This window comes from Cynocephalus volans, chromosome 3 (assembly GCF_027409185.1).
Source record: "Cynocephalus volans isolate mCynVol1 chromosome 3, mCynVol1.pri, whole genome shotgun sequence".
Classification (NCBI taxonomy): domain Eukaryota; kingdom Metazoa; phylum Chordata; class Mammalia; order Dermoptera; family Cynocephalidae; genus Cynocephalus; species Cynocephalus volans.
Genome location: NC_084462.1, coordinates 35,014,736 through 35,035,204, shown reverse-complemented (window position 1 = coordinate 35,035,204; position 20,469 = coordinate 35,014,736). Strand labels below are relative to the sequence as shown.

Sequence of the window (20,469 nt, the reverse complement as noted above, 5' to 3'; positions counted from 1 at the left end):
CATAAACTGGAGAGGAGACTGGGGTCAAGCCCATCTTAATCTACCTCAGAAAAGGGAACAGCACAGAAAGCCTGAGTAACTTGCTCCAGTTCATATAGCTGGTGACTAGGGAAGCCAGGAGATCACATTCCAGCTATGCATAACAGCAGCTGGTACTGGGGACTACATGTCCCCTCACAAGACAGAGAGGAAAACATCATGATACTTATATGAGAATTTCTTCAGAAAGATGAAGTTCCCTTGGGCTGGCTGGTTGGCTCAGTTGTTTACAGGTGGTGTTGCTAACACCAAAGTCAAGGGTTCGGATCCCTATACAGGACAGCCACCAAAAAGCAACAACAACAACAAAAAAGATGAAGTTCCCTTAAAAAAAATCAATTGCATTTCTATACACTAGCAAGTAGCAACTTGAATATTCCTATACCATAGCAAGAAACAAATGATATACAAGTACCATTTATAACAACATTAACAATCTGAAATACTTAAGAGATAAATCTGACAAGAGAGATACAAGACCTGTATACTAAAACTACAAAATATGCTGAGAGAAATTAAAGATCTCTACAAATGGAGAGAAACTTACAATCATGGGTTGGAAGATTCAATATTTTGAAGATGTCCATCCTCCCCAAATTGATTTATGGATTCAGTGCAATCCTGACCAAAATCCCAAGCAGGTTATTTTATAAAAACTGACAAGCTGATTCTAAAAGTTATATGGAAATGCAAAGGGCCTAGAAAGAACAGTAAAAACATATGTGAAAAAGAACAAAGCTAAAGAACTACCACAATCTGAGTTCAGGTCTTCCCTAAAGCTATAGTAATCAAGACAATCTGGTACTGGCACCAAAATACACAAATAAATCAATGAAACAGAACCAAGAGTCCAGAAACAATCTGCACACCCGCAGGCAACTGGTTTCTGACAAAGGTGCAAAAGCAATTCAGTAGAGAAAGGGGTTTTTCAACAAATGCAACAACTGGATATCTATATGCAAAAAAAAATGAATTTCAATTAAAACCTCATACCATATATAAAATTTAAGTCAAGACTAAGCTTAGACCTAAATATCTAAAGCTCTAAAACTTCTATAGGAGAACACAGGAAGAGAATTCCTATCACACTGAGTTAGGCAAAGGTTTCTTAGACACAACATCAAAAGTGTGATCCATAATTGAAAAAAAGGATAAATCGGACTTCATTCAAATTCTAAAATTCTGTTCTTTAAAATTAACTTGTGAAGAAAATAAAAAGACAGGTCACATTGGGAGAAAATATTTGCAAATATATTTGACAAAGGACTTGCATCTAGAATATAAAAAGAACTCTCAAATGCATTAAGAAAGCAACCAATCTAATTTGAACAGACATTCACCAAAAAAGATTTGAAAAGACATTCACCAAAAAAGGTATTTGGATGGTATATAGGCAAGATGATGAACACCATTAGTCACTAGGGAAATGCAAATTAAAACCACATGACATACCACCACACACCTATTAGAATGTCTAAAATTAAAGACTAACCATATCAAGTGTTGGTAAAAATGTGGAGAACCTGCAGCTTTGGAACCACTTTGCAAAACAGTTTGTTGGTATCTTACGAAGCTAAACATACACCTACCACGTGATCAAACCATTCCTCTCCTAGGAATTTACCCAGGAGAAATGCAAGTATATGTCCACACAAAGACTTGTACATGGAGTTCCACCAGCAGTTTTATTTGAAAAGTCAAAAACTAGAAACCCAAATGTTCATCAGCAGGTGAACAAACACACTGCAGTACACTCATAAATGAGACACTACCCAACAATAAAAAAGAATGAACTATTGATACGTGTAGCATGGATGAATCTCAAAATAATTACGCTGAGTGAAAAAAATGAGATAAAAAAGAGTACATGCTATATGATTCCACTTACATAAAACTCTAAAAAATGCAAATTCATTTATAGTGTCAAGTCAGTGGTTACGGGAGATAGCAGGAGGGAGTCAAGAGTGAGAGGGAGTGGCTGTGAGGGGGCAGAACAGAATTTTGGGGGTGATGTATGTGTTCATTATCTCTGATTGTGGTGATGCTTTCACAGCTGCATATATCTTTGAAAATCAATTAAAATAGGTGCAGTTTATTGTATGTCAACTATACCTGAACTAAAGCTGTTAAAAAAATACAAAGTGGCCCAGCACAGTGCCTACACTAGTATCTCTGAAGTAGTTACTGTTAAGAATCTTCTGTTTGCACACATGTACAGCACTGCCAGGATTAACCTGATCATAAATACGAGAACCAGCATCATTATTCTACATTTTCATTCCAGCATGCATAAACCACAAAAGAGGGCACAATGATTCTCCTGTACCTTTGGGTTCGTAATGCAGTGAACACAGTGCTACAACCTCTGATCTGCCAGCAGTATTAACAATCTATAACTTTACTGCAATCCATAGAAGGAGCTCAGAGAAGACACAAATCTGTTACCTAAATAGGAAGCACCTAAAGGGTCCCTTGCAGTCTGGAAGAGGACAGGTTCGTGGACAGAGGGTGTAGCCATATCAACAGTAGTCCACGCCACACTGTGTGACGATCCACAGGCCACTCGTGTGATCTTCTGGCCTTCTAAGCCTTGCACAAGGGTGGGCTTTCTATTCACCGTGGTCGTGCCATTGCCCTGCTGGCCATGGTCATTGTCACCCCAAGCGTACACCTGTTGAAGGGGAAAAAAACCTTACAATTTTTCAGCATTTCAGAACATTTTCTTTAAATTTACTTCAAAATGCCCAAAGTATATGCCATGGTACTTGAAAGAATTGAGCTCTTAAAGGTAAAAAGAAACCATTTCACAAAATGGCAGCTGTGGACTACATTTCTAATGAAAATTTAACCATGAAAATATTTGCCAATGACTATAAATGAGTATTTACTTAATATGCGTCCACTTAATTCACCTACTATTTCCAGGAAGCAGGGAGGGTCCCCTGTTCAACTTAGTACAATAATTTATTTTTTCCTTTATTTTGCAAAGAAAAGTGATCAAAAACAATATGTTCATTTTTCAAGTAATTTGCTTTTTGGCTTTACAGAATTACAAACTACAATTCGTTTCTAATTCATCTTGATTAAAAACTACTATGCTAGTTTTGTTTTCATAAATAAATTTTTAAATGTAACCGCCCATGAGCCACTCATGGTATATACCTCTTAAAGAAGAAGAATGAGTAATACATGTCAATTATTAACTTCATTTCCAAAATGAATTACACAACACTCCCCATCAGCTATCAATTCTCTAAAGTAAAATATTGCTAATACCTTAGCAGTAGGAGCACCTCCAACAATAACAATCTTCCCACATTTCCACATGGACTTAGAATGGGAAATCCCACTACTTTATATAACACACATCAGTCAACAACTTCTTCCTGAGTGCCCTCACCCTAACCTGTACTGACAAGCAGCAGGTACAGTGAACAAAATGGACACAGTCCCACCCTCCTGATTATTCAAGTCCTAAGACTCGTCTTATTTTATCAAGATTTATAATTTCGACAAGACAGGAGCTATGTCATGATGGCCACTTCAGGATGGCCAGCCACTCTGAAGCTCCCACAGCCTTACCTGCCCTGAGTCTGTGACTGCCAGGCAGTGCAGGGCCCCAACAGCCACGTGCACAATCTTCTTCCCTCTCAGCCCTTCCACCACCTGCGGCTTCCGCACATGCACATCAGAGCCGTGGCCCAGCCGGAAGTAGTCCCCCTTCCCCCTAAGAAGGTCAACAGTGCAAGTGTTACTATATGGTCACAGTCTGGCAACGCTGCCCAAGAAAACACTCAGGGCTTCCCACCCTTTACAGCCAGCTCCATGACAGCATCACACACCATGTTCTAAAATCATACACCATTAATTTAAATTCACTCTTTCATTCTGCTAGCAAATCCTTAATATTGTAATCTGTGTCTTGCAGTATTTAAGTTACTGATGTAGGCTTTCATGTAAAGAAACTAAAAAAGACAAACAACTGTAAATGCCCCTCCAAAGTCCTATCTGGTGAACATCTTTCTCAAGCTGCCTCTGGTCATAACACTGGCACTTGGGACTATCACCCTGTCCAAGGTTGGTCTGGGCGCCCACTCCTTTGCACTTTAATAAAATAAGCTTTCCCAAGAAACACACGTGAATTTTTTCAATATCAAAGAATGCAGAAGTCTGCTTTGCTCTCATTTTATCACTAGGCTTCCAATATGATGAGAAAGCAGAAGAAACCTTCTACATAAATTTTGCCCAAACAAGAAAAGCAAGTGGGCGAAAATTTCTCTAGTATTCTTTTTCAAAATTACCCAGGTATAATGAGAAATCTCTTCTTGTAATATTGTCACTAATCCCAAGTCAATATAAAAAAAGAACACAGAATCTGGATGAGTGAGAAAATGACAGTTTGCCATCCCCCAGCAGGATGGGTGGGGGTAAGCTGTGGCCACACAGGTGGCAACTGGCGGTGAGCAAGTCTACTTACCACGTCCACACCACTCCCGATTTAGTGAGAGCCAGGGAGAACTGGGCCCCACACTCAATCTGGCACACACCCTGCCCATTTAGTCTCTCGATGTTCTGGGGAATGTTGCAGCCTTCACTTCCTCCCCGGCCCAATTTTCCAAAGTCGCCATCACCCCAGGAAAACACCAAACCTAAGGTTGAAAACAATAGACTTCAGGCCAGCGTTTCATAACATTCCTACACACCCAGAAACTCAGAACCATGATGGGCACTCACCTTCATCGGTCAGAGCCAGGGTCTGTGCATCTCTACTTCCACATGCAACCTGGATTACTCTGTGACCAAGAAGGACTTTCACCTACACAATTACAAATTTAAAAACAGAATCAAGTGCAGGTACTGAGAAAGTAAAGGAAATTTTTCTTCCACAGATTGAAAGCCAATTTTGCACATCTTTATAAAATTTACTAGACTTTCAGCTTATCTTCTCTTGAAATCACCAAATGGTAAGCTTTCTGTAAGCAACAAAAATGTGTATAATCACCATTTTGGGCTTCAGCTGTGTTGTATTGTCCCCATGTCCCAGCCGGCCATACTCTCCGAGGCCCCAGGTGTACAGTTCACCGCTGGATGTGAGGGCTGCACTGTGCGAGCTCCCACAAGCAATATCCCGGATCCGCTTGGTTTTCAGGGCCTCTATCAGCCTTGGCTTGTCACAGTTCCTAAAACAAGATTAAATCACACTCCCTACATGATCAATCCATCCTTTTGTAAAGAAGAAGGAAAAAAGACACCCATGATGATCCACCTTGATTCAACACAAGATCTACATGTCAACTTAACTATCAAAATGCTAACACAGAATACTGAAGACCAAAGTACATTTATCCACAGTTAAAAAATTTTTTTAAAAATCGATTTCCTTAAATAACCTATCCTATTTCAATTTCCTGCAAAATAACTATCAAAAGGCATTCACTATTAAATAATCAGTGACAGTTTTTAATTAGAAAGTAAGACTGAAGGAAATATTCTTACATTCTGCTGAAGTGTCCAAGTTTTCCATCGTCACCTTCACCCCATGAAAACACTTTCCCATCAACCGTTAGAGCCATAGCATGCCGGCCACCTACAACATTCACATAGGCACGGGTTGCCCAAGGGCAATGTACAGAAAGTTCCCCATATAACTACTTATTTTGCTTGGCATGTGGGATGTACTCAACGAACACATGTTGAATAAATGAGTAAACAGGGCCAACACTTCAGTTACTACGAAAGCTTTCTGGGTGACATATGGGCAAAACAAGTGAACTTTTATTAAACTACAAATCTGAACTCTAGAAAGAGGAAGGCAAAATAATGCTAAACATGAATGGGGTTCCTGTTATGCTATAAAAGATCAAAATTTAGAAAAAGTGAAAATAAGTACACGTGTGATTAGGCAAATTTTCAAATACAGTGGCAATTTTAGCTTTTGAAAAATGCATCCCAACAGTGGAACAATTTAAGCAAAAGAACCACCATTTGCATTTAAGGCATTACACTCACTCTTCCTACAGCACATCACCCCATGCTCTCTGCCCAGCATGGAATATCCTCCCAATCCATACACCCCACCTCAGGACTAAGGAGTGACTTCTTGTTACACATCAAGCCCTGGCAGCTCCTGGGCTCTGAGGACAGTGTGGCATACCCCCTCTTCCTTACCAACAAAAACCCTCATACTATCAGGAGAAACAACATGCTCAGCTAAAACCTATACTTCCCAGCCTCCCTTGCCCACAGAAGACAGTGACTGAGGCACAAAGAAGGTATCTGAGGTTTCCAGGGGCTCGGGAGAAGGCTGTGTGGGTTGGAGGACACACTGAATGGGGCTGGCCCCTTCCTCCTGGGCCTGGCTCTGGACCTGAGAGCAAGAGCCGCAGGGCCATCTTCCCACACAGGTGGATGGTCAGAGCCAGCTTCTCATGGACACAGCACTGCTAGACAGGCCCAGATCCCAGCCCCAGACTTTTACAAAGGAGAAAAGCAAACTTCTATCTTGCCTAAGCCACTATAGTTTGGATTTCCTGTTATATGGCTTTACATCTAACCCCATTAGGTACAGGCATGAACTGAGCTTTGTGTTCCATTCTTCAGAGGCCCAACACACAGCTTCTAAATATTACTCAATAAAGGTTCCCTAAATTGAAGGAGTATGATTTTTTTTTTTAAAGGATATTTCTCATGACTGTGGTTCACAGACACTTTTGGGAATCTGATGAAAAATTACAGACTCCTTCACCAGGGTAATAACATGTGTTTAGGCACAGAACTTTGATTTCAGATACTATGGACTGAAGACTACAGCTCCAAGACTGAAAACTCCATCCTTTGAGGGGTACACCTCCATGTCTGAAATGCCAACAACTGCTAGTCTCCAAAAACCTCATTTAGTAGCAATAATTCTAGACCACCCAGATATTTACATTATCCAATTTTTATTACCATTAGTTAAGTAAAAACTTGAAAAGGAATGCAAGGACACCTTAGGGAAAATTATTTAAGGGACTTAGTTATTTGCAGCGTAGAAGCAACAGGCTTATCTGCACAAGAGAGCTGATGCTGGGCTTGTACCTGAGTGAACAGCCACCTTCTTGACCACGTAGCTGCTGAGAGCCGTGATCTGCCGTGGGATGGGCACCGTTCCACTTGACATACCCAGGCCCAGCCGGCCGTTAGTGGCTTCTCCACAGGCATATACCTTTCCTTCCACAGTCACTGCCAGGAAGGAGAGTCAGGAGAGGGCTCACTTTTCACAACTCAAAAACTATTTTTTGGGGGGTGCTAACTAAGAATAATTTTTTTAAAAAATTTAATGTTAGAATAATCATACCTGCAAACAAACTTTTAGAACCACCAGCCACCTGTACCACATTCAAGGCAGACAGAGTCTCAGAGAAAGAAGGAACCTTTATCTAGAATAGGATATTTTTTTAAAAGCAAAAGAAGGAAAAAGATCATTTTATTTGCAATTTTAAAATTATAAAGACCTTATTAGATGACACAATAAATTACTGTTAATTTGTATGGTTATAGTAACCAAAGGAATTCTTATCTCTTAGAGATACACGTTAAAGTCTTTTAAGGATGAAATTAAATACTGAGATTTACTTTAAAATAAACCAGATTGGTGGGGGAACAGGGGGGTGGAAGATAGAAAATAAAGACAAAAAACGTAGCCAGTTGTTGGTAACTATTGAGGTTGGTATCAGGGACAAGAGGGCTCATGACCCTATTCTTTCTACTTGAATACGTCTAAACATTTCCAAAATAAAAGGTGAAAGATAAAATACACATAACATAAAAACAAATATCTGGTAAGCTATATTTTATTTCAAGTCACGTCCTGCTGATTCTCTTTGATTCTGACTCTGGCATCTCTAAGAAATTTTATGCTTAAATTTCCCATCGTAGATGGGTGTGATTTAATTTAACATCTTTACAGCCCTTTGTCTAAGAAGGTCTTTATGATTCCATGTGTCAGAAATGATCAGGCAGTCACTACTGCAGTGCAGCACCAACTGTTGCTCCTGTGAAAAGCCTATGTGGGACAGTGAGGAGGGGAGGGCTTCCAATGACACATGTATTCAGGACCCCAATGGCCCTGCACTACCACAGCTGAGACGCCACCACTTACGGCCACTTCCAAGAAGGAGTGCAGGCGCTTGAGAGCACAGGTGTAATTCAAGGCTGATCACATAAAGATAAAACTAGCTGCACCTTAGAAGGAAAGAGTTCTAATAATTGAGTTCTAAGTTTACTTCTCTTCTTCTGGACAACACTGGTGACAAAGCACTTATGATGGGTGATGCCTTGCAGAATACTGAAAGAGCAGCTACGCGCATCTGAAGAAAGAAACTGGCTCTGGGCACTACAGTTTGGACGAATCTGTTTTGTGGCTCCTCAGACAAGAGACACTGAGTAATGTAAGGGACGTTGACTTGAACTCTAGTTCAAATGCACATTTGTTATATCTAGGCTTTAAGAAAAAATCTGGCCTTTTTCTCGTAAGCAACTTAAAATACTTTACAAATTAACCTTTCATTCGAGTATCTATGGAGTTAAGTATGTTACGAGCACAGAGGCTGTGACACAGCTTTCCCATGGTTTCATGACTCATTAACAAGGTGAATAAGAACATGAAGGTCTCCACCCACAACACAGTCCTCACAGAAGACGAGTGTGTGTGTGTGACTTGTCTCTGTGCTCACGAAGCATTCTCTGTCTATGGAGGCCATTTCACGCTGAAGTATCTCAGGCATGAGCTTCTAGAGGGCAGAAATCACCTCTTGCTTGTCTTCCCACCTTTATTACACATTATTTTGTTCATGGTAAGCAAAGATGCTTATTGTACCAAAGGTAAGATAAATATATTTATAGTCTACAATTTTCATCTACGTACTTGTCAAATCTTTTTAAAAGTCTATTTTCTAGTTTATAGGACAGCAATAATGCAACTACATCTAAAATGCACTATTTTCTAATGACGGAGACTTCTCAGAAACTAAATTTGATAATGTCCATTAGCTCATGTCAAGAATTACTTTTGAAAAGTTAACTTAAAAAACAACATATAGAAGGTAAAAACTATTATAAAAACTTCAAAAGAGGTGTAGCTGTTGCTGAGCCTCCTGTGGACAGAGGAACCAGCAAAAGCTCCCCCACAGTCACATGGAACAGGTGTGCAGAGGAGATACCTTGGAGCCTTTCAGCCCGCCCAGCTGGTCCTTGTCATTCAGCCCCCACACAAACACTTTGGTTCTTACTGTAGCTGCCGATTCCAGTCCTGTAGCCTTCTTTCTAACAAGGCTAACCAAAGAAAAAAACAAAGACAGAAACAGAGGTTATTCAGCAAAAAACATTTAAAAAATAAAAAGGTAAGCAATCTCAAGCACTCAAAGTTTGCTGGTTACAATCAGAAACTCTTAATGTTTTGCTTTAATACAATAAAACCTCAAGTATGCACAGGAGTAAGTGTTCCAGGGGGCCAAAATTTTTAAACACCAGCATGCCACCTTTTCATACCAGAATTCAAATTTACCTTTCTATTTTTGGCAAAGATCTATGATAGACTATGCATTCTTTCTTCCTAAATACCAAGTTGAACATAACTGGCTTGATGACTCGGAGCGATTGCCACCCATTACCACGATGTGTGCATGGCTGCCAAGAATGGAGCCACAGAGACACTGGGGAAATGTCCCCAAGAGCCACCACTGCAAATGGCCTTGCGGCAATGCCCCTAAACCTAAACATCAGTTTGGTCATTTTTTCCCCAAAGAAAGAATAGATGTGGCGTATGACCTTAGAGGTCCTCTAGCAGACATACATCCTGAGGCAAAATGCTACTTTCTTCCCTTACACCCTCTGCCGGCACAGGCCAGACACCTGACTGTGGGCCAGCTGGGCCCTTGCTCGGCCCACCTTCTGACTTGCCCTTGGGGTTGAAAGTTTAACCAACAGGGGCCAAAGCACTCCAACTCTTGAGCTTAATGAAACCACAATGTGTGTAGGACAGTGTCAGATTTCCCTGGTTGGTCACTTGACAGCAGGTGCTAAGAAACTGCTCCTTTTGTTATTTGGGGTTTTTGGTTTTCTGACAGCTTTAGTTCTATTTTTATAAGCTAGGGTGATGACTGAAGGCTCCAGAGACTAAGTTCTAGATCAGTAAGATTTTTTAACAAATTATATACTAATGAATATTTGAGGCATCAAAATTTTACGGTTTAGGAATAAAAATGGAGGAAAACTCTTTCAGCTGATGCCAGGCACAGGAGAGTAAGCACATGCACAAGGTATTAAAATACCTGGGAACACATTTTTAGTCAAAAAATATATATGGGAAACCAGGAGTGACAGTTAAGATATTTAATGACTAATACCATATAAGTTTCAACCATCGGAATGGAGGCTGGTTGTTCGAGGTCAATGTGGGCACACCCCAACTGTGTTCCAGCCCTGTGGGAGATTGCTTGGGCCACTGACTCATCCTAAAGTTATTAGCTAATTAATAATATCGTACAGGAAAGAAACCATTACATTCAAATATCTAGAATTTCTTTTGTTAGTGTATTCAATTATGTAAAAATCTGATCCATGAGTAAAGCTCAGAATTTTGTTGGTTATTTCACATTACAGTACATGTATTAATTATATTTGCCCAACTCATTTTAGTAGCTACTGAATAAGAAAATGCTAATCTATAATCCTTTCTATTAAAAACCCTGATGATCTCCTTATTTAAGTGAACTGATAGTACTCTTATTTAATTAATGTATGTAGATGCAATCAGTGTGAACTACAACATATATTCGAGATAAGGAAGTATTACAATACTAACTTCTTTTCAACTTCTATGCAAAGGTTCTGAACTAAAACAGCACAAAATCTAAACCCAAGATCATAGAGCCCTGGAATAACTTCATTTATTACCACAGTTGCTTCCCACTCATGACCAAGAGAAAGTGCTTCACAGCAACACAGGGCAGGGCTCCACTGTGTCCATATGTCACAACACACTGGAAGGCACATGGAGCAAAGAGCACCTTGGTCAACAAAGCTCAGCTGGCACTGGCCACTGGTGGCCTCACTCGCAATCCAACAGTGCCATGGGGATGTTGAAACATACTAATATATTTTGCATACCCTTTGACTTAGCAATTTCACTTTCAGCAATTTATGTAGGAAAATACAACTTACATGAGGACAGTGATTATATATATTGTTTGCTGCTGGGATGGTAAACAGGGTCTAGAATAGCCCCTGCACATGTGTAAGTCTGTATTGGAATAAATACACAAATGTGCACAGACTAACAGGTATCATTCTTCTTTCCTGGTATATGCTGCTCCTCCTATAAGAAACAACCTTGCCTGCCCACTGTGCTTTGACAACTCTGACTTTTCCCCTAAGGATGGTCTGTGTGGAAGTTTTCCTTGTTGTCCTAACAGCAGATCAGTGCTCTGCTGTAGACTCTCAAAGCAGTGTGCACTTCTCCTTCCTGCCACTTACTGAGCTGTAACGTCATGCTGGTGTATGTGAGTCTGCCCTATTTTATTCCACATGCTCACCACAGTGTCCTCAGTACATAGCACAGGGACTGGCCCACAGCAGGTGCTCAACAGATATATGATGAATGAATAAATACAGTAATGGTCATCACCACAGTGCTCATAGAAAATAAGGAACTGAGTGAGTAAATGAGAATCCAGCCATCAGGTGAAATACTGCACTCAAAATGACACAACAGGAGACTATTTAATGACATGGGTATTCTAGAGATGGACGGTGGTGATGGCTGCACAACAATGTGAATGTACTTAATGCCACTGAGCTGCACACTTACAAATGGTTAAGATGGCAAATTATATGTTATGTGTATTTTACCATAATAGAAAATTAATAAATAAATTTTGTAAAGTTAATGCTAAAATACTTAGCAGAAAAAGCTATAAAATATACCATACCATTTTCCTAGGAAAATACATTTACGGACAATACTACAAGGACATTTACCCGAATAGTAACAGTAATATTACAGGTAGGAAAATTAAACATTTCGATTTCCCTCTTTTAATGGTATTTTTCTTAATATAATCTGTTGCTACACTAAACATTTTCTTAGAAATAAAAGTTAAATTATAATTCTTAAAAACTCAGCTAAAATTTACCAAACATTCCTGTGGACATAAAACTACTCATTATGAGATACACTCTAATGAAATATTTACTTTTGAAAGTGAGAATTTTCGATTAGGCAGAGACAAGCGAGTACCACTAGCAAACAGCTCCCACCTTCCGCTGCCGCCTTTATCATCTTCCTCCTCTTCATTATCTGAAGCTAAGAAAGGAACTGCAGCCAAGTCTTCCTCCTCTGCACGGATCCGTCCCAGCAGGATAAGACCATGGATTTTACAGTCAATTCCTGAGCTCCTGCACTGCTTTATTGCAATTTCAATATACCTGTGGTACTAGATGCAAAAACAATGAGCTACAGCCTTTTTAGAGTCAAACACATTAGATACTTCAGCTGGAGAGCAGGGCATTTGATAAATGGAGTAGGTGAAAAGATAAGAGCTCCTTCTCTGAACTTCTGGAAGTACCGAGTCATTCAAAGTTAATGCAGCCACATAAAGAAGGTTTGCCTTCAGAAGAAGGTATTTACTCATTATATGTGTCTGCCCATGGCATGCGACTCTCACAGGATGACAGCCTTACTGAAGGGCTGCAAACCTTTCTGTCTGGGAGCTTTCTTGAACCAAGATGTGTTAAGTAAGAAAGAGATTAAATATTAGGTAGTTGCAGAGCCTTCATAATTTTAAAAACATAATAAAAAGTATTTGAATATACACAAATTAGAGAATATGCACAAAGAACTCCAAGACCCCATCGTCTAGTTCAACAATTATCAACATATGACCAATCCTGTTCACATATAGATTATCATAAGAAAAGTCTAGCCGTTAATGTTGCTTCAAAACTTCAGTATGTATCACTAATTAAGGACTTTTTTTTAAAACATATCTAGACTACTGTTATAACAGCTCAAACAATATTTCTATATTATCTAATATGCTACAGCGACTAAACTTTTCTGATCATCTCATAAACGTCATTTCTCTGTAGGTTTGTTTAAATTGGGACACAAACAAGATCCAGCCTCCCTCTGTGGTGCCTTTGTCACTCTCTTGTTAAAGTCAGTCTGTTTGTCCTGCACATGCTGCACACCCTTCTTCAGCAGACTGCATTCTTGTCATGGCACTGACAATATTCCTCTACCCCTGCATCTCGTGTGAACAGAGGGTGCAGCAGGAAGATCACAGCACTAACAATTACTTATTACCTGAACTGACTCTGAGCAAACCTCAAGATCCACCTATTCCATAGGAAATACAGGCTGAACAACACTATGGAGATGAAAAAGCCAAGTTGAGAAAATGAGAAATTCTATAGAAAAAATGACCCAGTTTCTTTTTCCTTTAGCAAGGAAAAACCAAGAGAATTAAGACTTAAATGCAGAGCAAAGTACAGGCATTGTCTGAATCATGATTCACACAAACCAACAGCAAAAGGACCATTTATGGAATAACTGGGAATATCTGAACACTGACTGGACTTTAGACGATATTAAAGAGTGTGATAATGGTATTGGGGTTATATTTTTTTATGTCCTTCTTAGAGAAGAATACTGAAGTAAGTGTTACTGATTTAAGATCATGTCTAGGACTTGCTGGGGGTGGGAGATAAGGTGGGAGGGAAAGCATGAAGGGAGAGGGCAAAACGTGGCTGCTGCACTGTTGATGTAGGTGGAAGAGTGGGTGTTTCACAGACTTTCTGTCCACTTGGAGATATGTTAGAAGATCCCCTACACAAGCTGTGTGTATGGGAAAGGCCACACTAGAGAGCCTAGCAGCCCCCACAAGAGTGGCACACTCCAGGTCTCCAGTGGGTAGGGAACGGAGGATGGCCATGAGTTTTCCATTTACTCACAACGCTTCGCGTTTTTCAAATACACGACATATGCTATTTCGTACTTATCAAACACTACAGAATTATTTTAAGTGGAAAATTTCTTGTCTTAAAGTTAATACGCCTTTCATCAAAGATAATCTCAGCTGTTGACTGAATTAACTGTAGTTATTGGCTTGGTTAAAATACAAAAGTACTCAGGGTTCTCACTAAGTCACTCTACAAAGCTGCATTCAGTTTCCTAGGAATAAGGTAATAGTAAAATGCACTGAAATTCAATATTATCTTTCACTTTTATAATTTTCCAATTTATTAACTTATTAACATTATTGGTACTGGTTAATTATTAATCAATCAATATATCACAAAATAGTTCAATGGCACTTAAGAATGAATGATGAACTGCATTTAACAATTTAAAAACAAACTCCTCACTTTATGGAATCGACCTAAGTAAGTATCTATAAAAGATGACTGGATAAAGGATATGTGATGTACATGCACAATAGAATACCATTCAGCCATAAGAATGAACAAAATTCACAATAACATGGATGAGCCTAGAAGACACTATGTTCAGTGAAGTAAGTCAGGACTCATATGTAGGGTTAAAAAAAGTTGATCTCATGGAAATAGAGAATAGAGCAGTGGTTATGGAAGCTGGGGAGGGTAGGGGCTAGGGGGACAGAGAGGATGGTCAATGGATACAAAATCACAGTTAGATAGGAGGAATAAGTGTTCTGCAGCACTGTAGAGAGACTACAGTAAACAACAATTTATTTTATAATTCCAAACGGCTAGAAGAGAGGATTTGAATGTACCGAACACAAACAAATATTATATGTTTGAGGTGAAGGATATGCTAATTACCCCATTCGATCATTACACATTGTAGAGATGTATGAAAATATCATACTGTGCCCCATAAATATGTACAACTATCATGCCAATTAAAAATAATAAGATAAATTTAAAAAATAAACTCCTTAGGGCCGAGCCCATGGCGCACTCGGGAGAGTGCGGCGCTGGGAGTGCGGCGACGCTCCTGCCGCGGGTTCGGATCCTGTATAGGAATGGCCGGTGCACTCACTGGCTGAGTGCCGGTCACGAAAAAGACAAAAAATAAAAAAAATAAAAATAAAAAATAAAAATAAACTCCTTACCTGTAATAAACTTAAGGTGAATAAAAAAATATTTGACATTTTTATCTACCATCATTATACCAATTAAACTAGTCCTCACGAGACAACAATACAGGTAGTATTAAAAACTGTCTTAATTTGTCTTATTTTAATATATTTAATATATTAGAATATTATTGCTGACATCCTATATGGAAAGATTTACCAGAAGACTTGAGATATTCTCACTGATCTATAATGTGTAGGTACTGTTTAAAAGAACTCTCACTGATCCTCTCAAACAGAACCTTCAAGAGATATAATAAACTTATATTCATTTTGAAAGATATCTTATTACCAACAGAAAGGTTGCTAATTCATAACAAGTTCAGCACTTGAAACTAACAGGTGTGACAACAAAGGAGCAATTTCAATGTCACATACATGCTTAGAAAACTACCACAAACTAAAAGATACTTAATGGATGAAAATGTGTGGAAATAATAGCAACCTGAAATGCCTGACCACAACACTTTTCAGCACCACACTCTCCCAAGTGAGCCACGGGCTGGTCCCGTCTGACCACAACACTTTTGCTGGGAGTCCTGACCCACACTTGTCACCAAAGGCAGAATGAAATGTATTTTGTTTTCTTTTCAAGCTGATCTAATAAGCAGCAAATTCAAGTTGTTTAAAACAAGTTGTTTTAAAAACAAACAAAAAACAAACAAAAGAAAAGTCATTTTAAAATGTTGAATTTTAAAACACAATTATTTAATTAAGTGGGAAAACCTGAGCTCAATGCTAGTGCAGAAGTGTCCAGGGGTCACCCCCCTAGCCATCTGTGAATCATCCAGAAGGAACGCAACCACTTCTACTCACCTCTGTGCAGTCACTCAGAAGGGGCACTGTGGTGTCAGTCGGGTTAATATTGATTGTCTTCAGTTCAATTAGGTTATTTAGGGAATTGCCGCCTAGGAAAAAAAGGGTAAAAGAATTAAACAAAGGAGTTCTTATTCCATAACAGAAGATACCTCTTTCTGAATTAATTAACTCAATTACCTGATACCACAACCAGGGAAGGCATGTAGCTACTGTCAGCGGGGTCTACTGTCATTTTTAATCTATGAACAAGAACATCTGGGAAAATCTCCAAACGAATCCAGTGCTTAAAAAAAAACCAAAGAACACATTCTCAGCAAAATTCAACTATATTTTAGTCACTAAAATAGTGTCACTGAAGCTTGAATCTACATGAGATTTGTTAAATATAAAATATGGCATGAGAGAGAGAATTTTTCCTTATCCTGGCAGAAATAAGTATATTCCACCCCATTTCTTGTTCATTAAAGGAAAGTCTCACTCTAAGACCCACAAACGATGTATTTATAGACTCCTGACCTAGGCTGGTCCTTTTATACCCATGGAGGAGGAAGTGATTTCACTGGCATCAAGACAGAGCAAGACCCCTGTCTCCAAGTGTGCCTGCCTGAGGTGCCTATGCCACACGTGTGCCCACACCATGTGTGCCCACCTGAGGTGGCCACGCCACTGCACTCCAAAGCTCCACACACGTTTAATAGGCTATGTTAGAAAAACTTTTAACCAGAAGCAGAATCTGATTCAAACATTTTAGGAGAGGGGGAAAAAAAACCCGACTCCATCCTCTATCAATTGGTCAGTTAGATAAAATCTGTTATCTATATTGTTTAAAATCTCTGACAATAAAATTGGATGGCACCCTGTAACTCTGAAATAAGTTATGAACTAAAATATAAAATGAGTACTGACAGGTGCCATCAGTAAAACTCTGTAGGTTTTCAAAGTTTATTTTGAAAATCTAAATTGCAAAATCATCTCAGAAAAGTGTTCCTAATGTGGACCCTCACACACTACCTTTCCTTGTGACCCAGATGACTGCCAGCAGGGCTCGCTGCCATCAATCAGACGAGAGGCCTGGTTCACCGAAGACGACACATTTAGGCTCTTCACCATGCGGGACCAGCTGTCCAGCAGCATTCCTGGCTGACTGCTGTGACAACGCTTCAGCTGTTTTCCTGAACGGCCACAAGATACTGCAGACTGTCCTATTTCATGTGGTCAAAAAGACAGTTAATACTTGAACTAGGGCAGAACCTTCATGATCAAGAAATCAGGAATAATTACACAGTGACGAGTTTCTTACTTTAAGAAAGATGTAAAGTTTTCAAATAAAAAGGAGCTACTAAAACTGGCTTCAAAAAAACATACAATGCTATGATTTAGTGTACTGAAATCTCTCAGGTAAGAGCGGAGTAATATATTTATTTCCAAACAAAAAGGGTACAAATAAGTTGTGGGAAAAGTTTGGTAGCAGTGCTTACAGAAAACATTCTTATTAAAAAATATTTTTATAAATAAATTCACAGCAAAAATCAAAATTTTTAAGTGTTTGTGCTTCCATCAATGGCAAATCCAGAAATTCAACTAGTCTTCCCCATTGAGGACAACTAGAATAGCCAGACAAAACATTCAAAAATGAATAAATCATCTTAAAAGTATCAGAATTAAGAAGCTAATAAGGAATTACAAGGCCAGAATCTAAAGAAGGTTGGAGATGATGCAGGTGTGCAGATGAGGTGACCATGGATCAGAGGCTGCCTCACCTGATGCATCCATCAGGTTTTGAGCAGAGTTGAGAGAGAACACATGGCACTTCCAACAGCCTCATAAGGGGAAGGGGACAGGAAGTGGAGTCCACAGAAAACAAGCCGCACTTGGGATCCCAGCAGGAAATACCCCAGGAATAAGGGTAAACTATAAAGGGCTCTGGTTTTTCTTTTTCTTTTTTAAACAGATTGCAGTTCAGCATGAAATCACCTCAACCAATGAAAGTTGATTAAGGTGAGCCCAAATACTTACTTACCCCAACTACCTGTCAGAACAACCCTCTCTCCCCCAATCTCTGAAGAAAGATAACATCTTACCCTCGAATCAATTCAAGACATATATTTTTAAATACAATGTCCATTACATAATGGCACATCAGGAGACAAGACAACGTGACTGAAAACTACAAGAAATGAAACAACAGAAATAGACCCCCTCAGAGGTGCCAGGTATTAGACTTACTGAAAAGAAAAAACCAAACAGAAAGACTGAAACTGATTGAAAAAAAATTAAAATTAAGAACTTAATGAATAGGTTTACAGCATAGTGGAGACTCAGCTGAAGGGACAGTAAAAATATCTAGAATGCAGAACTGAGGATCAAAAGTTTAGAAAACATAAATGACAAGGTCAAAGACTTACAGGACAGAGACAAGATCTAACACAGGTAAAGAACTTGGGAATGATAAATACCAAATTCAGGGTAGTGAGAAAAGGGAGAAGGGGGATGGGATACGGAGGGAATACACAGGCACTTCAACTTTATCTGTAACATATTATTTCTTTGAAATAACTGTGAATATGCAAAAATATTAAAATTTGATTATTTTTTCTTTTTCTTTTTTATTATTTTTTTTATTTTTATTTTTTAACTTTTTTATTTTGTCACTATACAATGTGGTTGATTATTGTGTAGCCCATTACCGAAACCTCTCTCCCTCCTCCCTCCCTCCCAACAATGTCCTTTCTGTATGCTTGTGGTATCAACTTCAAGAAATTGTAATTGTTGTATCTTCTTCGCTCACCCCCCCCGCCTGGTTTTTGTGTATTTATTTATTTATTTTTAGCTCCCACAATTAAGTGAGAACATGTGATATTTCTCTTTCTGTGCCTGGCTCGTTTCACTTAATATAATTCTCTCTAGCTCTACCCATGTCATTATCCTCCATCTAACCAATTCCACACCCCACGCAACTAAACACTTATTAGTTTCTTAAGATCCAATGTTTCTTCTCTATGGAAATACAAGCAAACAAACCTGGTTCATTTATTCTGCCAAATGTATGCCTGGTGTTGTGTTTTTTGGTCTTGAAACACGTTTCACAAAAATCAAAGTCATCACAGTTTCTGCATTTGAATCTGGATCCATTGATAGGAAATATTTGACAGCCATCACACCTATTTTAAAAAGAGCCATTGGGTGGACAAGAAAAAGATGAGGTCATTTATTAAACTTAATTTGAAAGAAAACCATTTGATGGAGTTTGGATGTGTTGTCCCCTCCAAAATTCATGTGGAAATTTGATCTCCAATGTGGCAGTGTTGGAAACTGATTGAGTCATGGGGCAATCCCTCATGAATGGATTAATGAGTGAGTTCTCGCTCTATTAGTTCCAGCGAGAGCTCGCTGCTTAAAAAGACCCTGGCACCTTCTCTCTCTCTCTTGCTTCCTCTTGCCATGTGATCTGTTTGTACCCGCCAGCTGCCTGCGACTTTCTGCTATAAGTAGAAGTAGCCTGAGGCCCATGCCAGATGCAGCTGTCCCAGAATCATAAGCCAAATATACCTCTTTTTCTTATAAATTACCCAGTCTCAAGTATTTCTGTTATAGCAACACAAAACGGACTAAAACACCATTCTTCCCAAAACAAATCTAGCAATCATAAAAATAAAAACTCACGTGACACCAGGATGAATACTAGGCACTAACTCCATTTCTGATAACAACCCAGTCCAGTGAGACTGCTGAGGAAAGTCAACGATAATATCTTTTCCATTGGCACTGAAAGCTAGGACAAAACAGAAGTTGCCTAAAACACCGTCTTTATTACTAATAAAAATGTAAAATTAAAACATACCTAGCCACATAGTATATTGTAGCTATTTATGTTTTACAAAGAGTACACTTATCTTTTAGGGATATGTACTAAGACACTTATTGATAAAGTGATACATGATGTCTGGTACTAGCTTTAAAGTAATCAAGGGAGGGTATTACAGATGAAATAATTTTGGCCATGAGTGGAAAACTGTTGAAGCCAGGTAATGGGCACATGGAGGTTTGTTACACTTTATTCTCTATTTCTGCATATGTTTAAAATTTTTCTCAATAAGAAGTTTTGTTTGTTTTAATTATACTAAGTCAAAATTCCACTTAGTACCTTCAATATATTAGGGAATGAAAACCTCATTATTAATGTTACAACCTCTCTTGTCCTTTGGGAAAACCAATCCACCACTCAAAACATAACTTAGAAATCAAACTCTTGTTTTTAAAACTTATCTTTGTTTCGATTTGTAAATCTTTTAAAAACCTGTTAAGCAAAGAAAAATGTTAAAATAAAATATTAAATAAGCCATTTGTTCTTATGTGACCTGAGAAGCTCTAACAACACCCTCATCTACCTGGGAAGTACCACTATTGTGGCCGTTTTCTAATCTAAGCTCTTTGATGCAAAGAGAGATTTCTA

General features: G+C 38.8%; 1 protein-coding gene across 4 annotated transcripts in view; it reads right to left on the bottom strand.

The window, feature by feature from the left end:
* Window positions 1–20,469, bottom strand: part of HERC2 (HECT and RLD domain containing E3 ubiquitin protein ligase 2) — a 239,052-nt gene that overhangs the window by 71,191 nt on the left and 147,392 nt on the right. For all 4 annotated transcript variants that reach the window (XM_063091718.1, XM_063091721.1, XM_063091720.1 and 1 more), the window contains exons 51-65: window positions 19,680–19,788; window positions 19,038–19,177; window positions 17,028–17,218; window positions 16,194–16,299; window positions 16,014–16,105; window positions 12,337–12,512; window positions 9,240–9,351; window positions 7,376–7,457; window positions 7,117–7,260; window positions 5,536–5,626; window positions 5,042–5,219; window positions 4,774–4,855; window positions 4,517–4,688; window positions 3,622–3,766; window positions 2,485–2,710 (exon numbers count right to left, since the gene is read on the bottom strand). In XM_063091718.1, the coding sequence (XP_062947788.1) occupies window positions 2,485–2,710; window positions 3,622–3,766; window positions 4,517–4,688; window positions 4,774–4,855; window positions 5,042–5,219; window positions 5,536–5,626; window positions 7,117–7,260; window positions 7,376–7,457; window positions 9,240–9,351; window positions 12,337–12,512; window positions 16,014–16,105; window positions 16,194–16,299; window positions 17,028–17,218; window positions 19,038–19,177; window positions 19,680–19,788 (2,046 nt within the window). The remainder of the gene's footprint in view (window positions 1–2,484; window positions 2,711–3,621; window positions 3,767–4,516; window positions 4,689–4,773; window positions 4,856–5,041; window positions 5,220–5,535; window positions 5,627–7,116; window positions 7,261–7,375; window positions 7,458–9,239; window positions 9,352–12,336; window positions 12,513–16,013; window positions 16,106–16,193; window positions 16,300–17,027; window positions 17,219–19,037; window positions 19,178–19,679; window positions 19,789–20,469) is intronic.